Raw genomic sequence first — 22,763 nt, 5'->3', positions numbered from 1 at the left:
TTTGTACAGTTTGTGAAAAGTTATAATTTGAAGATGCACGTGAAGATTCATACTGTACAAAGGATCAACTCTGTTATACAGTTTGTGGTAAAAACTTTAGTCAGACGAGGTATCTGAACGCACACATGATAGTTAAAGCCCAACACACACAGGCTGCGCAGCGTAGCAGCACAGTATCGACGCACGTCAAGTGCCACCCATAAGCACCAACCAACGGATTCGAGTGAATATAAACCGATAATTCCCAAACTGGCTGCGATTGGCATTGATAAAAGGTTCGAGTGAAAATCAACCGATAATTCCCAGCAGTTTACTTATCAAGCCGATCTTATCGGTCTACTGCACATGCTGGGAGCCTACTGAAAACGACACGCCTCCTCATACCCTAACCTAAACATAACCACAAGCACGTATAGCGTGGTCTCAACCTTAACGCATGTTCGCCAACCTTAATCCGGTCGTTTTGGTCTAATGCCTACTGAGAAACGACAAGCCTCCTCATACCCTAACCTAAACATAACCGCAAGCACGTAGCAGCGCGGTGCCAAACTTAATCGTCGTTTTATGCCAATTGTAGCCAGTAGGCTCCCAGACTACATGCAGTAGGTCGATAAGATCGGCTTGATAAGTAACCTACTGGGAATTATCGGTTGATACCATTCGAAGCAGGTGCAGAACAGAACGCGGTGCTCTGCTGTGCGGCTGCCAACTTTGTACAGTTGTAGTAAAAAGAAAAAGAAACACTTAAACCATGCTGCAACGCCTGGAAATAGAACATTGGCGCATCGAAGCGCCGTGCGATGCGTGAACGATGCCGCCGGTGTGGGATAGGTCCATTGAAAATAATGGAGGCAGCTGTTTTGACGCGAGCCTGTGTGTGTTGGGCTTCATAAGGCAGGGGGAGAATCCTTTACTTGTACAGCTTGTGACAAAAGCTTAAATCAAAGTCTGAAGACACTATGCAACATAATTTAACAATTAATTATGAATTAATTAAATGAGTTAAACATATTCATGACATCAACATGACTAGTAAATCAACATAATTTCGGTTTACTTTGAATTATTTTATTTGTTTTCACAGTAGAATATATTTAATTGCTCGAACATACATTCACGTTCCATATTGATCTGACTTTGTTATGGTTCTAGCTGGATTTGCTGTTTTGTACAGTAAATGTGTGTATTGTGTGTATGTAATTCATTCTAGAAAAGCTCTTTCTGCTAGGGGCCTTTATGTGATCCCCCCACCTACACACAGTGGAAATAAGCTGTTACTTGGATTTCTCATTTGGACAGTGGTGTGCGATTGCATGTTTAAATTTTGTTTTCGGATCCCATCCCATATGTCAATAAAGATGGAAATCAAATTCATTTAAATGTTTGTGCTGTTTTTTTGTTACACAAAAAATATGTTTAAATGGCGCCTAAGACCCATTTTTGCTAGTGAATGGTTCGCTATGTTTCTCATGATTTTATAGAACTCAAGTTCTTTGAGGAATCAGAAATGGTTTCTGATGGTTAAAGAACCATTTTGAGTAGGGTAACCTTAAAGTTGCAGTGAAATGGCTAGCAGTATTGCCATGTCTGCTTATTCTCAGCGGCTTTGGGCTTGTTTGTGTGTAAAAACACGTAGTTATTCGGGAACGCCTATTGAGTGACGAAAAACACTTCCTGGCCTTGACAGCCCATACATCCAAACAAAGTTAAACGTCTCTCTTTGCCACTCACTTCATGCATGCGTATACCCTCTGGTAGTTATATCTAAGGTGTAGTACAGCTTATTTGGACTTGCTTCATAACGTTTGTAGTGGTTTCTCAAACTCTTTCATGTCAAGGACCTCCAAAGTACAAATTAATATAGAACTAGACTGCAGACAAATGTCTGCAGTCTCCCATGTGTAGCATTACGCGGAAGCAGGGATTAACCCGGGGCTCCCATTCGCCAGACCAACGCGTAACCTATCGTGCCAATAGGGCTGAGCCTGATTGGCAGGGCTGTTGCGGGCTGGGTCTTGGCTGGGGGCTACACATGCAAGCATCTGTGTAGCTTCTATGAATTGAATACTCAGGACCCCAATGGTAACAAAGCCATAGTAGGCCTACTCTTCTGTGTTTTTTTGCAAACTGTTCATTTTTAAAGATTTGTCTTTTCAAAATAGCAGATCTACAATCACCATTGTCCATTTTTTTCCTTATTTCTTTTTATACTCATTTAGAAGAAGAAAAAGGCGACCCCCCCGGTTGAGAACTCTGTTGACTTAGGGTCCTAGAGATGAAAACACAAACGCAATATAATCAGCTAATACTTTGCAACAATTAGATAGGATGGGAGTGGAATTATGACAGTTGCTGCCCGCCTGGGAGTCTAGGACCCCGGACAGTCGGACACGAATACTGGAGAACTCGGCCCGCCGACTCTTCTTCATCTTTGGCGAGATTTCTTCCCCTTTCGGCGACTCTTCGTCACTTTCGGATCCGAGTTCTGTCTGAGAACTCGATCCGAAAGTGACGAAGAGTCGCCGAAAGGGGAAGAAATCTCGCCACTGGAGCGCGCATCTATAGCTACTGCATGATGATCATGCACGCTGACAGACAGCAGATCAATAAAAGCATGCAAAAGCATTCAGCTGAGCTTTCACAAGTGTGCCCATATAGAGAAGGAAAATAATTAAGAATTCGGTGGCATTTCTTTCACATTGCAAAAGAGCAATTTTTGCTCTTTGCTCTTTGTCGTTAGATAGAAATGTGATGATTTTTGTATAGTTTTGGATATTAACAAATTATAAAGCACAGGGCCTCGCATTTCTCAATGAATAGCTAGCCTACTACAACAGTACAGAATAGGCTAACTAACGAGATGCACACTTCACACTCTTACAATATTGGCGGTTTGTTTTGGTTTTGTTGCTTTAGCATCGTTGCAGCTGCTGAAAGTGCACATAATGTGCCACGAACGGCCAACAAAAGACATCTGCCTGATTTATTCTTAATGTGTTCGTGAGCGCACGTTGTGAGCTTGTAGATCAGATTGAGAACATTCAGAAACTTGCAGCTGCAGCTGCTGAAAGTGCCCCGAAACGTGTAAAAAACTCGCCAGAATCTGAAGAAGAGTCGTCGCGCGGCGATTCTTCTTAAGAGTCTGCCGAGTTTTCTACACGTTTTGCAAAAAGAGTAAATGTGCCGAGTATTCTTGTTACCTCGGACACCCCCGAGGTCCCATGGTACGATTCCAGCTCATAATGTGTCGAAGTGTCCCTGACTCCCTCAGGAAGACACAAACCCACTTTGAGTTGAATTGAGAGAGCGAGAGATACTATACTATTAGTCATTATTTTGTCAATATAGGCATGTTATTTATTTTCATGTTATTACCCAGCCCCAGGCTAGCTTGTTGAAATTCAAAAGTTCTTCAAAAACGACCAAGCTTTTATTTTGAAGTTTACTAACGGAACTGCTGCACGTGTTGTTTTTTCACGTCTGGACTGTGTGCTGATGTTGTTAAACATTAATAAACAATATATGTTTGTGATGTTTGAAAGAATTACGGCACGAACGAGGACTTCTCCTTCAACACAGAGGCTGCGAATACATCCTGATACTAGGGGATCATGTAGATTAGATATTGAACACAACAGGTTTGTTCTTACTTGGTCTATTTAAGTCACCGTGAGAAGATGTTGAATGTACAACCGATCGTGATTTACTTGTGTGGGGCAGGCCTGTACGTGTTAAAGACGTTGCAGAAGCTAATGTTACTAGCTAGTGAACAGTGAGTTACTCTGTGAGGGTTCATATTCGTCTCGTCTCTCAGAGTTAGCTACAGATCTCTAAGGGGTCCACGTCCACTCCATTTGGTTCCTCTCAAAGAGACCGCCTGGAAGCGAATTCCCCCTGTCCCTCTCGTAATGTCCTTTTATTGATGTTGACGTTTGTATATACGAGCGTCTCATAGCGACCACCCCCCAGTTTGCGCTGGACGGACCAGTAAAGTCCGCAGTTCTCCGAACATGTATAAATGCAAAATATAAGGTGATTAGCGGTGAGCCCCAAATGTTAACTAGCGCTACGGAGTCTTTGTGCAATCTGCAATGTATCAGTCCATATCTTTCAATAAAGAAGTGTTTCAAATTCCGTCTGTGGCCATGAGAACCATTTATTTTTTCTACTCGTTTACATAGTGTTGATTGAAGTAGGCCTATGTATTAACACAGTTTGCAGAATTACAGTACATTTCAAGCACAACTCAATACAAAAACTGCACTGGACGACCCAATAAAGCACTACACTTAATTGTTTACAAGAGAGCCCCCTCACTACCGACCACTATAGCTCCGTTTGGAACCTCTCTGCTGCTATGCTTTAGCTCCGAGATGAGGTTCAGAGTCTTTAATGAATTGAACATGGTGGACCCTCTTGTAAACAAGTGTAATGCTTAATTGGATCGTCCACTCACAGTTAACAGTCTTTGTATTGAGTTGTATGTACTGTACTGTACTGTACTGTAATTCTGCAAACTTAATAAATATTTCAATCAATAAATCAAAAGTCTAGCTGGGTCGAACCCATCGACAAGTAGTGGATTAAACACCTTTCGCAGTATTTATTTCAAAAGTAAGGTATCAGAACCAATACACAGTTGATAAATGTAACATAGGCCCCTACATTTTAATTGTTATTATTATTTTTAACCTTTATTTAACCAGTAAAATCACATTGAGACTGCGTCTCTTTTACAAGTGGGAACTCGAAAAATTACACTTCAACTGAGGCAAACAACCGCTTAAATCAGGCTTAAATAAAAATGTGGTCCAGTCAACCTATCTTCATAATAGGTCCTCACTAATAATCATGAAAATATGGCGCAATTCTTTTCTACTCGGTCTGTGTCTCATAGGAGGCAGTTCATAAAACGTCTTCCAGTGACATCATCGATGGGGAATACAAGCTAATAAAAACTGCAGGCTTTCTAGTCCTGAAAAGTTGCAATGCGAAAATGGAAGCCAACGTTCTCACGATAATGAAAATCGAATCTTCCTAATGATGATGTCACTGGAAGACGGTTTCTAAACTGCCCACAGCCCTCCTATGAGACACAGACTGAGTAGAAAGAAAACGTGCCATTTTATCATGATTATTAGTGAGGACCTATTATAGGTTGAAATGTGGTGAAGTGGTCCTTTAATTAACAAAAAGTAAAGGTATGAGAACCAAGATACATTAGTTCTGATACCTTTACTTTTTTTAATAAATACTGTGAAAGGGGTTTGGTTTACTGGTAATCCACTAGCCTACTTGTCGACGGGCTCTATACCCAGCTAGACTCCAATTCTACCAGCGCAGGGATAGCTTTTCTCAGAACCTCAACTCAGAGCTAAAGTGTAGCAGCGTAGATATAGAGGTTCTAAACGGATCTATACCGACCACTGGGAACTTCCGACAGAATTGGCCACAGATGTGATTAAATTACTTCTTTATTGAAAAATATGGACTGATGCATTAATTTCACAAAGACTCTGCAGCGCAAGTTAACATTTGGGGCTCGCCGAAGCACCTTATATTTTGCATTTGTATTTTGTACGCATGTTTGTTCAGAGAGAACTGCGGGCTTTTCTGGTGTGTGTGTGTGGTGGGGGGCTGCTAAGACTTGTAGATAATGACAACATCAATGGAATACATCTACAATAGTCTTGAAGGCTACCTGAGTCGTATAGGCCTACCTGAGATGAAAACTTGGATCGGTAAACCAATATTCTCCAGCGCTTGCTCCATGTGCGCCCGACCCTCTAGTCCAGAACGCACCGCTGCGCACATACATATAGATATGCAAATGTATATGCCTGACCCCTCTACTTTATGCAAATGACCCCTACACGGTTGTCTCCTCCCGCCGGGCCTGCTCCTAAGCCAATGGGAGACATATACCCATAAAATCCATAGTCTGAACGCCATAAAACCCATACTCTGAAGCCCTATTAGCTGCTTACTCTGAACGCAGCAACGTGAAGCCGTGAGATGAGGCCAAAGCTGAGGCACACAAACTGATTTAGCTGTTCATAGAGCTTGTTGCAGCTGGCAATTATGACTGAGTCATTCCCTTTTTTCTTCTACAGGAGAGGTCTACAGTATCAAGAGAGATAACTACGTACTTGTCTGAGGAACAGTGAGAGATCGAGCAGGGACGTGCATTGTTTGATGCATCGATGAACTCTGTAGGACGGTTGTACAGGAAAGGTATGTAGAGACTTTTTTTTTTTAAACTGTTGGTTTCCACTGACTACAGCAGAGCATCTGTATTAACAGACACGCTTATTGTTCATTGATTTTATCAAATACATTTGCAGTGTAATTAGTTTTGGTAGAGTGGTGGACAAAGTACTCGACGCATAGTCTTTGACTTTATTTGTTTATTTGAGAGGGACAAGACATTATGTCTTAATGGACAAGGCAAATACAGTACAGTAAAGTATACAGTTACGGAAGCGGTGTAGCCTATATATAAAGGAGTTGGCAAGAATGCCGTCCCAATTTTCATCCACAGAACATGAAGCAAAAACAGTAATGCAATGTAGGCCTATGCATATTGCATAAACAAAATTAAACGTGAATAACGGTAGTATACTAAAATGATGTTATAAATGTGCAAAATGATTTCAAGTATAGTCAAAGTATATAGTACTCCTGGTCAAATATGGACATGATACAGATTAAACAAGTGAAATTGGAAGTGATGACAAAATCAGACAAAACTAGGCCAAGCAAAACTGGAAATGGAACACTTTCAAATTGAATTTGGTAAATTGGTGCTTTCTCCTGATTGGTTGAAAATTTGCAACACACCTGAAGATTATTATTTATTTTTTTGAAAGAGATGGGTAGGCCCCTGTTCTTGAACAAACACCCTACCATTAAGAATAGAGCCATGAAAAAACCTGCATGTACGAGTTGTACGACACCTGCGTGCACCCGGCTAGCTACTTTCTTGACCCAGGTGGACATTGTGTAGACTAATGGAACACCCTGTTCAAATTGGAATAACGCTAGTATGGCATCTCACGCAAAAACCAGGCACAGACACTGTATGCGACCAACAGCAGAAATTCCTCCCAACTACCACATCATCAAAACAGGAAAGGGGAAATGTCATTGTAATGATTTCTCTCATTTTATCTTTTGCCTGTAAAGAGGTTTCCCCTGAACAGCAGGAGAGGAGCCGAAGTCTGGCCAAGGAGGAACTATATGATCCACTTCAAAGAGCAATGGAGGCAGTGAAAAGTGATGATGATGATGATGATGAAACCAGAGAGACTAAGCCTCTAGCCAGCACCTCAACTGAACACATGAAATCACAAGCTGATGTAGAGGACTGTGGATCACCACAACCAACTAGTGATGACCAGCTCCTCTCTCCTACCTCACACTGTTCTGAATCTGACACTGAAGACGATGATGATGAGTGTGATGAAAACAGAGAGATGGAACCTCCAGCCAGCACCTCAACTGAACACATGAAAATACAAGCTGATGTTGAGGACTGTGGATCATCAGAACCAACTAGTGATCACCAGCTCATATCTCCGATCTCACAATGTTCTGAATCTGACACATACAGTGATAATGATTGGGATGAGACCAGAGAAGATCAGTCAGATACAAGGAAGTCACACAAGACACAAAACGTGGAAGGGACTCATCAAGGGAGCTTTATATGTACAGAGTGTGGTAAACGCTTTCGTCGAATGTTTGATCTGAAAACACACATGATGAATCATACAGGGGAAAAGCCCTTTAGTTGTACAGTTTGCAGCAAAAGCTTTACTCGTAATCACTCATTGAAAATACACAGGAGAATCCATACAGGAGATAAAGTCTTGTGTAGTGTTTGTGGCAAAGGCTTTCAATTAATAAAATATTTAAATAGACACATGATGACTCATACAGGAGAAAAACCCTTTAGTTGTAAATTGTGTGACAAAAGTTTTCGCCACTGTGGAACTCTTAAGAAGCACATCAGGACTCATACAGGAGAGAAACCCTTTATCTGTAGTGTTTGTGGCATAGCCTGTACTAGTTTGAAGACACACATGAGGACTCATACAGGAGAAAAACCCTTTGGTTGTAAATTGTGTGACACAAGTTTTAGTCAGAGTGGACAGCTTAAGACGCACATGATGAAGCATACAGGGGAAAGAAGTATGAGTAAAGGGGAAATTTGTGAAGTTTGTGGCAAAAGTTTTATGCACCGTGGAACTCTGAAGAAACACATGAGGTTACATTCAGAGAGAGGAAAGTATAAGTGTGCGGTGTGTGGGAAAGTCTTTGGTCAAATGAGTTATCTGGAAACTCACATGAAGAATCTTCACACAACACGTCAGACTCCAGGTCCGACTCCGTGTCCATGTAGTTGTACAGTTTGTGGCAAAAGTTTTCAATTAAAAGCTTATTTGAAGAGACACATGAAAATACATATGAGGCGTCTAGGGAATCATCCCTGCCCCTATCCATTTATTTGTACAATTTGTGAAAAAATATTTTCAGACAATTTTAATTTGAAGACGCACATGAAGATCCATACAAACAGTGACCTCTGTAGTTGTACCGTTTGTGGTAAAAAATTTACTCAGGCGAGGTATCTGGACGCACACATGATGGTTCATGTAACAGGGGGAGAATCCTTTACTTGTACAGTTTGTGAAAAAACTTTCAATCGCAAAGGAAGTCTGAAGACACACATGCTCATTCATAACAGGGATAGTAGAACATAATTAAACAATTAATAAAAGCTTTTCTCAGACATCCAAGTTGAAAACTAAAAACTGAAAACTAAAAGTAAACATTTCTGTTCACTTTTAATTATTTTAGTTTTTGCAGTAGAATATATTGAATTGCTCGAACATACATTCACCATGCTGTACCTCCACCAGGTCGAAGGCACTGTTTTTTACACTCCGTCCGTGTTACCAGCTAATCTCCGGCACCATTAAACCGGTCAATGCCAAACTTTGCATACACACTCCCTAGATGCCAACGATGAACCTCTGCCCCAGATTTTCCAGAACGGCCTGTTATAGCACCGCCAGGAGAAAGACTTTTGTAAAACAATTCTTTTTATATTACTCCTCCATATTTTGTCCGAAAATCCCGCAAATCGTTACATGGTATCTCTATAGTCATGTGCTCAAGACAGATCGGTCCGATATTTCATATTCCATCCTGTGTGTATTAAACTGCCTCCCCCTGGCCAGCCGGGGCGCCTGATGGAGGGGAAAGGAACTGATTGGAATAACGTGTCTCTTCCACGCGCTACGTCCAACCAGGAAAACTCCCCCTGTCGAGTGTAAAGGAGCAACTTGGACACTCGGGCATGAAGGAAGCATGAGTTCAAGTCTGTTGCTCTCCCCATGTCCCCCATATATGGGGACTAGGTTGTCCGGAGGGTGTGTGTAGAGCCCAGGATCACATTAGATAATTGACACAGGGGTGAAAATGGGTTACAAAATCGTGGGATAAAAATTATATATATTTTTAAAAAAAAACTGTATTTACATATTGCTTGTCAGGTATGAACACTGCCAGTGTTTTCCAGTGTTTGAATCTTATCTTGTCAACCCACGGGACCCAGGATGTGAACTGGATGTAAATAGGCTGGAGTAGCGGACAATCATATTTTCTTTTTGACCATAAACGCAATCTGGGAAAAGAATCAGAGATAAATGTATTTTCCTAAATACGTCCGGTTCATTTCCGGTTGTATCCGTCTCCTAATAACCTAGAATAATTAATTAATACGTTGACGATGAGCGCTCTCTAGCGTAAACACTGAAAACACACAATTGACTTCCTGGGATGTCCATGGCAGTCAATGTATTTAATTCTAACTCAAACATACATTCCCTGTCACTCCCTTTATGTAGCGTGTGCGCATATGTACACATTCTAAGGACAATAGTGGAAATAAGCTCTTATACTTGCATGTATCCTTTTGACAGTGGTGTGTGGCTACTTGTTTGTTTTGTTTTATATCACATGTCAATAAAGATAGCAATCAAATTAATAAAAAAAGAAAAATCGTTTTCTTTTTATTTCCATAATTCCATTTGTTTAAAAATAATGGCTCTCTAAATGGCTATATGGTTCCATAAAGAAACCTAGCCATTTCCGTGACTTGAATGAGATTCATATACTGAGTAGTAGGCCTACTGTAATTAAAATCAGGTGTGTTTGGACTGGAGGAACGTGAGCTATGGGAATCAAAACGGGTGAATGAAATCAAAATACATTTCTATATAGGCCTACATGAGTATATCTATGTCATCATGCAGTACGTTTGCGTTCACAGGAAGAAATTAAGATTAGCCTCATTCGATATAAAAATACAAAATTGAGGGCAGCTAATATTGTTAGGCATGTCCATATTATGACCATGGATATCCTCTAAAAGTGTGAATAAATACTTTAATACTGAAAATATCATCAAAAACGACTAGGCTTTTATTTTGACGTTTACTAACGGAACGGCTGAACGTGTTTGACATCTGGACTGTGTGCTGATGTTAAACATTAATAAACAATAGATGTGTTGTGATGTTTGAAAGAACTACGGCACGAACAAGGTCTTCTCCTTCAACACAGAGGCTGCGAATGCATCCTAATGGATCAGAACTCACACCTTAGACACAACAGGTTTGTCACCGTGAGAATTCAGGTGTGGACTGTGGAGGTTAACCGATCGTGATGTATTTGCGTAGGTCTGTGCTAAAGACGTTGCAGACGCTAATGTTACTATAGCTAGATAACACGCAGGGTTACACCCCCCCCCCATTTTATCATGCTTTATGAGTTTATATGTATAGCATGTTGAGGCTCTTTGTTGGTTCCAAACATTTCTACCTTTAGCCAACAAACCCACTGATGCTAGGGATTATGGATGTACGCAGATATAAGAAATAGATTGTCCACAGGTTCATTGTCATTTTTGTTTGTATTCACTTTCCTTTAAAGTGCAGTGATGGTACATTACAAACAGCTCCTTCTGGCATTTGTCTCTTCTGTGTTGTCTGTCTGGTAAAACTGGTTTGTCCACCAGGTGCATGCCGCTCCCCAATCACCCAGGCCTACATTATGCTCTCAATCAATCAATTAGGTCTGGGGAGGCGTGCCCTTGGTGTCCAAACAGTGATTCAAATACATAACCCATCAAACCAATACCCAATAATGCCAAATAATAACTACAACAATTGTGATAATAATAATAATAATAATAATAAATAGACATACAAAACAGTGAGGATGGCTTCTACATAGCATAATGTGACATACTAGGGGGAATCCATTCCAAGCATTAGTTTTGCAAAATAAAACACTCCTTGGGCTATAAACGGCCAAATGGGCTGACATCATCACATTTGTGATTACGGCTACGGCCGTTTTAGCCTAAGGATTGTTTTTTGTGCAAAACTAATGCTTGGAATGGATTCAGCATCATGAAAACCCCCTAGTTTGACATGTCACATGCAACATGAAGCATGATGAAATTGTCCCAGTGTGCGTTGCAAGTCCTCGCATCTCATAGATGTATTTTATTTTATTGATGTTGACATATGATCGAGTTTCTTAACGACCAACAACAGTAGTTGTATTGAGTTGTACTTGAAATGTACTGTCATTCTGCAAACTGTTAATAAATCAATCAATCAATTGTTAAATAACAGGACTATCTCTCCCAGTCTCCAAACAGAAAATACAATTCTGTTTGGAAAACACTTACAGTGGCACAGAACGCACCGCTGCGCATAGACAGGCACCTAGCGTTTATATATGCAAATGTATGCCTGACCCATCTAATTATGCAAATGACCCCTACATGCACCGTTGTCTCCTCCCACCGGGCCTGCTCCTAAGCCAATGGGAGACTTGCCCATAAAATCCATAGTCTGAATGCCATAAAACCCATACTCTGAACGCTGCAACATGAAGCTGTGAGCTGCAGAGCGGAGGCTGAGGCACACAAACTGATTATAGCTGTTCATAGAGCTTGCTGCAGCTGGCAATTATGACTGAGTCATTCCCTTTTTTCTTCTAGTGGTATTATTCCACAGAGCACCACAGGGAGAGGTCTACAGTATCAAGAGAGATAACTACGTACTTGTCTGAGGAACAGTGAGAGATGGAGCAGGGACGTGCATTGTTTGATGCATCGATGAACTCTGTAGGAAAGTACAGGAAAGGTAAGTACAGTTTTGTTTTTTAAATTGTTGGTTTCCACGGACTACTGCAGAGAGTGATCCGTAAATTAAAGACACACTTATTGTTCATTGATTTGATCAAATACATTTGCAGTGTAATTCTTTTTGGCAGAGTGGTGGACAAAGTACTCGATGCAGAGTCTTTGACTTTATTTATTTGAGAGGGACAGTATGTCTTAATGGACAAGGCATTCAAATACAGTACAGTAAAGAATAAAGTACAGTTACGGAAGCGGTGTAAATATAAAGGAGTCCACTGAACATAAAGAAAAAACAAGTACAATAAGATTGCAATGTACTGTATGCATAAACAGAATTAAACGTGAATAACATTCTAAAACAGGTCTGTTTTCAAATACAATACATATAGTATACTAAAAAATTATGCTATCAAATATTACTAAAGTACAAGTACAATCCGCAAGGAAAGTGTTAATTCACTAATCATTGTATCACTTTGGCTGCCTTACAGCTTCAATTTAGGGGAAAAATACCCACTAAATTGATGGCCCTTCAGTTAACCCATTCTGACCGGGCACCCATTTTGGTGTTGGCATCATGTTATGCTTTAGCTATTGAAAAATAGCAGATCTACAAGCTCGTATCGCGCCACCGAGTGGCGCGATACGAGCTTGTAGGTCTGCTATTTTTGAAAAATTCGAAGAACGACTGACATTTTTAGAATCTGATCTCAGGTCAGAATGGCCAGACCAGATCTGGTCAGACCAGTGTGTGTCCCGTGGAAACCTCGTATGAATCTGATCTCAGGTCAGAATGGGTTAAGGTTACCCTTCAGTTTAGTTATCCATGGTTGTAGCAGTGTACATGTTTTCCAGTGTTGGCTAACCCTATTGTGTACCTACTATGATTGGTTGGTCTTGTCTTGAAGGCTGTGGCTTTGCAACAATCAATTATATCAGATAGTATGATTAACCACTTAAGACTTATTTGATACTAAATAAATACCACAATGCAGAGTCAGTGGTGTCACAATACCACTATTATTCAACATTGCCATGATTGATCTGCAACTAAACTAGTATGTATATATCTCAAGACATCATGTCATGTTATTTTGCGTGGCGTCCTAATCCAAGGCAGTGTGGCTTGAACGGAGCCTCGTTTAGACTCCACGCATGGCACTCTGTTTTTCCTCACTAAAAGAAGCAGCTACAAGCTAACGCTTCGCATCGCTTGTTGCCTTTAAGCTGTTCTACCAACTACCATGGTGTAGTGCGGATAGCGGAGCCTATCTAAGCACACAACGCGACTCATCCACACCGCGTTGTGGCCTCGTATGTCGCCTATGTTAGCCGTGCAACGAAACAGAGCTTCGTCATGTGGAGAAAGTATAGAGACTTAAGTAGTAACTTCCTTGTAATTACAACAAGTGAAACGGCACCAAGCCCACTCTGTCTTATTTATTTTAGAACAAATCTGTATACTATATACAAAAAAAATTGAATTAATATTATTTTTCACCATTCAAATGTAATAATTAGACATATTTAACCTGATTGAACAGTATGATGAGTTCATATGCAGCTTATAACCAGTAACCACACCCCCAGGGACCTACTTCTGAGAAAGCGATAAACACCCAAACTACAGTAGGAAATATTTTGTAGAGCTAACAATATGTGTATTTTCTTTGGTTAAAATAGCTCTATATTCTGATAGAATTAATTGCTTTCAGTGTTTTAGTGACGGGAGTGTCTGTCAATGTCTCTCCAGCTCTTTATTAAACGGAAAATGCATTTTCAAAAATGTTAACAAATCAGGATAGAGCACTTGGACAGGATACAGATTAAACAAGTGAAATTGAAAGTGATGACAAAATCATACAAAACTGGAACCGGAACACTTTATAATTGAATCTGATAAATTGGTACTCTGTCATGATTGGTTGAAATTTTGCAACCCACCTGAAGATTTATTTATTTTTAATTGAAGATGGAGAGATGGATGTTCTTCAACAAACACCCTACTATTAAGAACAGAGCCATAAAAAACCCTGCCTTGGATATGGCATCTCACACTTGAATAAAAACCAGACACAGACACTGTATGCTGCCAACAGCAGAAAGTCCTCCCAACTACCACATCACCAAAACAGAGGAAAGTGCAAGGGAAAATGTCATTGTAATGATTTCTCTCATTTTATCTTTTGCCTCTGTGTGTAAAGAGGTTTCCCCTGAACAGCAGGAGAGGAGCCGCAGTCTGGCCAAGGAGGAACCATATGATCCACTTCAAAGAGCAATGGAGGCAGTGAAAAGTGATGAGGATGATGATGAAGAAGAAAACAGAGAGACTGAGCCTCTAGCCAGCATCTCAACTGAACACATGAAATCACAAGCTGATGTAGAGGACTGTGGATCACCACAACCAACTAGTGATGACCAGCTCCTCTCTCCTACCTCACACTGTTCTGAATCTGACACTGAAGACGATGATGATGAGTGTGATGAAAACAGAGAGACGGAACCTCCAGCCAGCACCTCAACTGAACACATGAAAATACAAGCTGATGTTGAGGACTGTGGATCACCAGAACCAACTAGTGATCACCAGCTCATATCTCCGATCTCACATTGTTCTGAATCTGACATAGTATCAGAAGACAGTGATAGTGAGTGGGATGAAACCAGAGAAGATCAGTCAGCTTTAAATACAAAGAAGTCACACAATACACAAAACGTGGAAGGGACTCATCCAGGGAGCTTTATATGTACAGAGTGTGGTAAACGCTTTAGTCGAAAGTGTGTTCTGAAAACACACATGATGACTCATACAGCGGAAAAACCCTTTACTTGTACAGTTTGCAGCAAAAGCTTTACTCGTAATCACTCTTTGACAATACACATGAGAATCCATACAGGAGATAAAGTCTGTTTTTGTAGTGTTTGTGGCAAAGGCTTTCAATCAATAAAATATTTGAATAGTCACATGTTGATTCATACAGGAGAAAAACCCTTTAGTTGTAAATTGTGTGACAAACGTTTTCGCCACGATGGAACTCTTAAGAAGCACATGAGGACCCATACAGGAGAGAAACCCTTTATTTGTAGTGTTTGTGGCATAGCCTGTACTAGTTTGAAGACACACATGAGGACTCATACAGGACAGATACCCTTTATGTGTAGTGTTTGTGGCATAGCCTGTACTAATTTGACAACACACATGAGGATTCATACAGGAGAAAAACCCTTTGGTTGTAAATTGTGTGACAAAAGTTTTAGGCAGAGTGGACAGCTTAAGATCCACATGATGAAGCATACCGGGGAAAGAAGTAAACTGGAAATTTGCAAAGTTTGTGGCAAAAGTTTTATGCATCTGAAGCAACACATGAGGTTACATTCAGAGAGAGGAATGTATAGGTGTGCGGTGTGTGGGAAAGTCTTTGGTCAAATGAGTTATCTGAAAACTCACATGAAGAATCTTCACACAAGTCAGACTCCAGGTCGGACACCCTGTCCATGTAGTTGTACAGTTTGTGGTAAAAGTTTTCAAATTAAATCTAATTTTAAGAGACACATGGAATACCATATGAGGCGTCAATCAGGAAACCACTCCCCACGTCCCCAACCATTTATTTGTACAATTTGTAAAAAAAGATTTTCAGACAACTGTAATTTAAAGACGCACATGAAGATCCATACAAACAGTGAACTCTGTAGTTGTACCGTTTGTGGTAAAAGATTTACTCAGAAGAGGTATCTGGACGCACACATGATGGTTCATGTAACAGCGGGAGAATCCTTTACTTGTACAGTTTGTGAAAAAACCTTTAATCGCAAAGGAAGTCTGAAGACGCACATGCTGATTCATAACAGGGATAGTACAACATAATTAAACAATTAATAAAAGCTTTTCTCAGACACCCAAGTTGAAAACATTTCTCAACATGACTAAAGTAAATGAACAATTTCAGTAGAAAATATTTAATTGCTCACCATGCTGTACCTAATTTCAGTTGTAACGGGTCCATATTGATCTGACTTTGTTATGGTTTTAGCTGGATTTGTTGTGATGTTTTGTACAGTATTAAAATGTGTGTATTTATTTACACATTGCTTGTCATGTATGAATTAATTATTCCGCCTGTGACATGTCAAACTAGGGGGTTTTCATGATGAACCAAGTATTAGTTTTTCACAACAAACAATCCTTGGGCTAAGTTCGGCCATAGCCAGATGCCCAAATGTGCTGACCTCATCAAATCTATGGTCTATGGAAGTGGTTAAAGTTCAAGTGGGTATAAGGTTCTAAATGATAGTTATACCCTATTATTTAATAATGTTACCTAATGTCATGATTATTAATATGGATTATTAATAATCCATATTGACCTATAGGCCTACCATTAGGTTAGACAGCCTACAAAAACCTGCTCTCTCATTTGTGTTCATAAAGATAGCCTAGCAGGAATAGGCAGAGGTTCGTCGTTGGCATCCAGTGTATAAAAACATAGTTCATGTAGCATCACAATCATTTCAACCACTATCCATTTTTATACATTGGCTATATTCAAAATTATCAAACTTACAGCGTGTCAATTGTTCCACACTGCGAGCTTATATCTGCTATTTTAGATTTTTAATTTTTACATCAAAACATTTGTGGAAGCTTTCAATAATTTAGATTTTTTTTTTTTTTTTTTTTTACTTAAATCTCTTCTCTGGGTCATTGGCACAAAATGCTCTGAGAACTACTGTGATATATAACTTATATTTATGTCATAGATACTGACATCACAGATGCCTCACAGGTTGGTCACATGCAGTCCCATGTGGATCCAGACATCCACATTGATTTGAATCTTTTTTCTAATATAACACATATAGTTATAGTTATAGTTATGTCATTATTTTACCCCTCAACACAGATCTCTTTGCCGAAATATCAGATATACAAGTTCACCTGATGTGTTCACCACGTTAGCACACCCACCCCTACTTGGTCTAGCACAGTGACATCACTGATTGTGTCACCCACTGCATAAATAGGGAGCACTGTTTAGTATCTTTGATATTATTTTTTTATTTTCCTGTCAAGATGGACAAGGAATATCATGGTGGCGAGAACTGGGACGGTTCAGAGAGTGTTATGGAGCACGACGATAGTAATGTTGAAGGAGAAAAGCAACGGAAAATCCAAGATTGTCTTCAGAAGTTCTCTAGTAGAGATTACGTAATGGAGCCTGCCGTCTTCAACACCCTGGAAACGTACTTCAGAGCAGGGGGTTCTCAGGACCACGTCACCCAGCTCCTGTCTGAGAACTACACCGTCCTGGCGCGGACTGTCAACCTGCTGGCAGGGTGGCTCGTCCAGATGGACGTGGACCAAAGCGAGGTGGAGGAGCGAGTGGGGAATCATCTCAAGCGTCTTCTGATGAAGCACTTTGACCCTCAGAAGGCAGACTCGATCTTCAAAGACCACCCGAGCAGAGAGATACCCGTGTGGCTTAAACAAATGATAGCCCACACTACCTGGAGAGACCTCTTCTACAAGCTGGCCGAGGCTCACCCAGACTGCCTCATGCTCAACCTCACGGTTAAGCTCATTTCAGACGCGGGGTACCAGGGCGAGATCACCAGCGTGACGACGGCGTGTCAGCAGCTGGAGGTCTTCTTCGGGGTGCTGAGGACCTCTCTGGCCACGCTGCTCGACGAAGGAGAGGACGAGCTGGAGAAGAACCTTCCGGGATTCGCGGAAATGGTGTGCCACGGCGAGCACACGTACCTTTTTGCCCAGGCCATGATGTCGGTCCTCTCGCGGGAGGAACAGGGTGGGTCGACCATGCGTAGGATTAGCCAGGAGGTGCAGAGGTCAGCACATCAGATGGGCCACGACGCCAGTCAGATAACCCTGGCGTTGGGTACAGCGGCCGCATACCCACGAGCGTGCCAAGCCATGGGGGCCATGCTGTCCAGAGGAGCTCTCAATCCCGCAGACATCACTGTCCTTTACAAGATGTTCAGCAGCGAGGATGATCTGCCGCCGCCAGTGGAACTGATAAGAGTCCCTGCCTTCTTGGACCTCTTCATGCAGTCCCTCTTTAAGCCCAGCTCAAAGATCAACCAGGACCATAAGCACAAGTACATTTACATCTTGGCCTATGCTGCCACCGTGGTGGAGACGTGGAAGAAAAACGAGAGAGTCAAGATCAGTAAGAATGAGCTGGAGTCCACTTCTGAAGCCATAAGGAAGGTCCATAACTTATGTTGTAAGGAGAACAAAGGCACTACGGAACTGCTGGCCGAACTCAGCCACTTGTACGAGCGCATCCTGTTTCCAGTGGTTGCCGTGGGGGTTCTGAAGTGGGTGGACTGGACCGTGTCCGAGCCGTCCTACTTTCACCTCCAGACAGACCACACTCCAGTTCACTTGGCGCTGCTGGATGAGATATGCATCCACCACGAGCTGCTGCATCCACAGGTCCTCCAGCTGCTCGTCAAGCTGTTCGAGGCTCAACATTCCCAGCTGGACGACATCGAGCAGCTGGAGCTGAAGAAAACGCTGCTGGATCGCATGGTTCACCTGCTGAGACGCGGCTACGTTCTGCCCGTCGTACGTTACATCCGCAAGTGTCTGGAGAAGCTCATCACGGACATCTCTCTCATTCGATACTTTGTCACCGAGGTGTTGGATGTCATTCTTCCTCCATACACGTACGATTTCGTGAAGCTCTTCCTGCCTATCCTGGAGAATGACAGCATTGCAGGCACAATTCCCATAGAAGGAAGGCATGACCCTGTTGCCGAATTCATAGCTCATTACAAGGATCATAATCAATCAATGATTAATTGACATGGGAAGGACAGTTTGACATAGAGCCATAAAGTCATGAGAAATATTCTATTTTCTGCTGGACATAATTTCACAGACAGATCAGCACCAATTGTCTTTTGCAGGCTACGAGTTGGCCAAGACTATGAATCTTTTATTTTTTCATAATGTTACTTTAATAAGTGAATATTGTTCAGATACTTCAGTCTAGTGTCACCCCAATCCCAAAGCAATGTGTGTCTGTTATCTGGGGGTAATCTTAAAACGAGTGGACCGATCAGCACTGCATTTGTCGTGTACGCTGGGACCCCATTTTTGTCAGTGCTTAATCCCCTTATCCCTAAACTTTGACCATTTCAAAAACCTCTCTTGTGACCACAGTGCGTCCACACTGACTTATTTATGGTGCCTTACCTGTTGAAATCACATTGTAAAAATCACACCTGTGTGAAGTGAGGGGCGCCATTATATTAAAGTAGATTAGGTGATGTAATGGTGATGCAAGACAAACAGTGCAAACTCAAACATTAAACGCCATTAACAAGAAAGAGACAATGACGTGAATTTTCCCTTCATTGTCAATGCGTTTACAAAACAAACATTGAACTAAAGACAAACATTAAACCTTTGTATAGGATGTACTAGCGCCCCTAAACAATAAAGGCAATGGGTTGCACACACCAAGACTGCGTTTTTACATGATGGAATGACAGACGTTTGGGCTCCCACGGTTGTCCAGAACCGGCCCAAAAAGGCCTCTGCCTGGGCTGTGGACAACTGGACATAGTCCGGCAGTCGAGGTGGACGGGTGGGAAATGTGGTATATAGTCTTTTTTCATTTGCCTAAAATATTGTCTATATACATATATTCGTGAATCCACTTGCTGACCGGCTGTTGATATTGGGCAATTCTTTATAGGAGTTTGTTGTGACCCCATCATTAACATCCTATGGCAGACACAAATGTCAAAATTTCCTTTTGCTTTAAGTAGCATGTCAAACTAGGGGGTTTTCATGATTCTGAATCCATTCCAAGCATTAGTTTTGCACAAAATACATTCCTTGGGCTAAAAACATCCCAAAATGAGCTGACCTCGTCACATTGTTCATGACGTCTATGGCCGTTTTTAGCCCAAGGAGTGTTTGTGCAAATGTATTCTAATGTGCCCACTTAAGTTAGCACCAATGTGTATAGAATCTATATCAAAATGTTAACTGTCTCAAGGGGTAATAAATCAGTCATCTGTGAATATGAAGATTTCAGTTTATTAAGCCATCTTGACAAAGCATTTAGATCAGTTCAGTACATGTGATCCTCCTCTTCAATGCGGTCCGTCTTAATGTTGGTGTCTGGGGTAAGCAGAGGGAACATTTGTACAAGAGTTTAATACATTTAAAAGAATCATAGGACTCAATCAATCAATAGGACTAGAATCAGAGAGCTGCTCCTCAGCTTCTGGTGGTGTAAGTAAGTTGTTCCCAAACGTTTTAGCTCAAGACCCAAAAGAGAAATTAGACGTTTGCCTGGGACTACTAGTGCTATAATAGCCAATCTACAATCTCACAACACTGTGAAGATATGCCATTTACACCACTTCTTAATTATATAATTTAAGGAATGTCTTTTTGTTTGTCGTTTACTCGAGTTGTGACCCCAAAATAATTGGTCTGTGACCCACAAATGGGTACTTGGTACCACTGTTTGACATTTTGTTAAAAGGTTAAAGTGTTTGTTCAATAACAGGGGGCCAACAGTCTCAGTAAACAGATTATAAATCTTATTACAAGTTCGGTATTCAAAATGTACTTCAGCAAAAGTACAAAAGTATTGGCTTACTTTACGTAATATACTTTACGTACCAAAAGTAGGCTACTTTATGCAGAATGCTCACAACCAAGTTTTCAAACTCAGATCTACAAGCTCACAATGCGACGTGTTGCGAGCTTGTACTGCATATCGGCCATTTTCAAATTGCCAAAAGTCTATCTATAAATTATGGGTTTGAAGTGGTTTTGAATTGCAATAATCAAAATCTACAAAATGACAAGTTAAAGTTTTCAAAGAACTAGTGAAGACAATATGTAGAGGGTTAAAGTATTGGCACACCTTGGAAGAGACGGAGGAGTACTATCCCCATAGTAGTCCCTCAGGAGATCCTGTACGAAGCTCTTCTTGGCAGTCTCCCGGGCACGCTTCCGGTACCCTGCCTCCGTCGAGGCCCCAGACTCACTATAGTACGTGGCCGCTCCCGTTCTATCGGCCTCTCTCAGTTCCTGGTGAAGGGCGTTATAGTAATAGATGCTGAAAAGGGCCATGTGCAGAAGCTGAAAACACAATGAAGATCTGGAGTTAGAAAGGCTCAGACCAGAAAATGTGACCAGTAAAAAGTATATATTTGATGATGTGAAGTAGATAGATAAGGATTTGGGGGCCCCTTTCAAGAGCTATTGTGGGGCACATCACACTACCCTTTTCTTTAGTCGTCTGATAAGTTTGCTCATTGTTGGGTCGAACTGGGCAAACGGTTCCGCCAGACCAAGAAGTTCCCGTTATTTGGCTTACGTTAGGGTGTACCAAGTATAATTCAGGCATCATCTTCTTGGACATTGAGTAAAAGTCAGTCTCACTTGAGCCAAATGCGAACGAAAATAAAAGCCTGGGTACTGAGGCTACACTTTCTGAAACAAGTTCACTGGCAAATGGGGAACAGCAGACAAAGACTGAATCTGATGATTTAGACTGAGCGTAGGCTAAATGATTCTAAATCGGTCAGTCCACCCTTGTTGAAATGTGCTATGCCTTCCTTAGAGTAGTTCACCCCAAAAACTTCTTTTCTATCAATTACACACCCCATTAAGCCTTGAATTCATGGGGGTTTTAGTTTGTCGCATTCTTAAGCCAATAATTTGATGACCGGCAAAGAGTCTCCGGTAGGAGTCTCCATTGCCTGATGACTCGGTCATTAAATTATTGGCTCAGAAATGCAACAAAAACAAATAAAAAAAAACTCATGGGATGTGTAGGTTTTGGGTGAACTACTCCTTTAAGGGTTGAGTTTTGGTTTTTAAGGGGCGCTAGGCAAGGGACCAGTGAGGCGCTCCAACGTTGAAGCACTAACGTTGCTAACATAAATTGATGTAGGATGACAAGAGCGCCCCTCATTTCACACGGGTGTGATTGTTAGCTTGGCTTGGGCTCACTTTACGATACATGTCCTTTTTAAGTTCTGATGTGTTCATTGCTAGCATTACAAATAGTGTGAATAGGCTTTTGTTACAATAGAGCCAGCCACTTACCCCATGATTTTCATTAGTCATAGTATGTAGCTCTCGTAGTTGTGCTTTAATTGATCTGAGTTCCTCGAAAATATACTGGACAGCGGGATTGGGATGATGACGGGTTGGCGCTAGCACATCGTCGATAGCCGCAGCTTCCACATGTTCAGCAGTTTCATCAACAACACGATATGGAAGGTTCCCCCAGTATCCATGTAACGTTGGAAGCTCATCTGTGTTTCATACAGAGGAGTAATGGAATTAGAATGTTTACCAAAGGAAAAATGGTGGATTGTTAGATCAGATGTAAAACTTCCACAGCAAAGAGACATTGAGTGAAACTGCAGGTCATTATTATGTTTTTCCTTTTTTCCCCTCATGTGCAAATGAAGCAGAAAAATAATTGTTAATTAAAATACAGATTCATGGGATCTGGCATTCCTATTTTGGGCC

At 41.2% G+C, this 22,763-nt stretch overlaps 1 protein-coding gene and 1 long non-coding RNA gene across 2 annotated transcripts; one reads left to right on the top strand and one right to left on the bottom strand.

Moving 5' to 3' along the window:
• Positions 1-17,300: 17,300 nt before the first annotated feature.
• Positions 17,301-19,055, top strand: LOC308320226 (negative elongation factor C/D-like; the record flags this gene model as incomplete). The annotated part of the gene is made up of 1 exon (XM_080770544.1): positions 17,301-19,055. The coding sequence occupies one exon, from the start codon at positions 17,301-17,303 to the stop codon at positions 19,053-19,055; it is 1,755 nt and encodes a 584-aa protein (XP_080626670.1).
• Positions 19,056-20,280: 1,225 nt separating this feature from the next.
• Positions 20,281-22,470, bottom strand: LOC308319809. Its single transcript, XR_013964487.1, has 3 exons — positions 22,332-22,470; positions 21,142-21,359; positions 20,281-20,384 (listed from the first exon to the last, which is right to left on the bottom strand). It is a non-coding gene; the product is annotated as an uncharacterized lncRNA (long non-coding RNA).
• Positions 22,471-22,763: the final 293 nt, after the last annotated feature.

This window comes from Protomyctophum bolini, assembly GCF_963924005.1.
Source record: "Protomyctophum bolini genome assembly, chromosome: 8".
Lineage (NCBI taxonomy): Eukaryota > Metazoa > Chordata > Actinopteri > Myctophiformes > Myctophidae > Protomyctophum > Protomyctophum bolini.
Note: the sequence above shows the minus strand (reverse complement) of the source record. Positions and strands in the feature narration are given on the sequence as shown.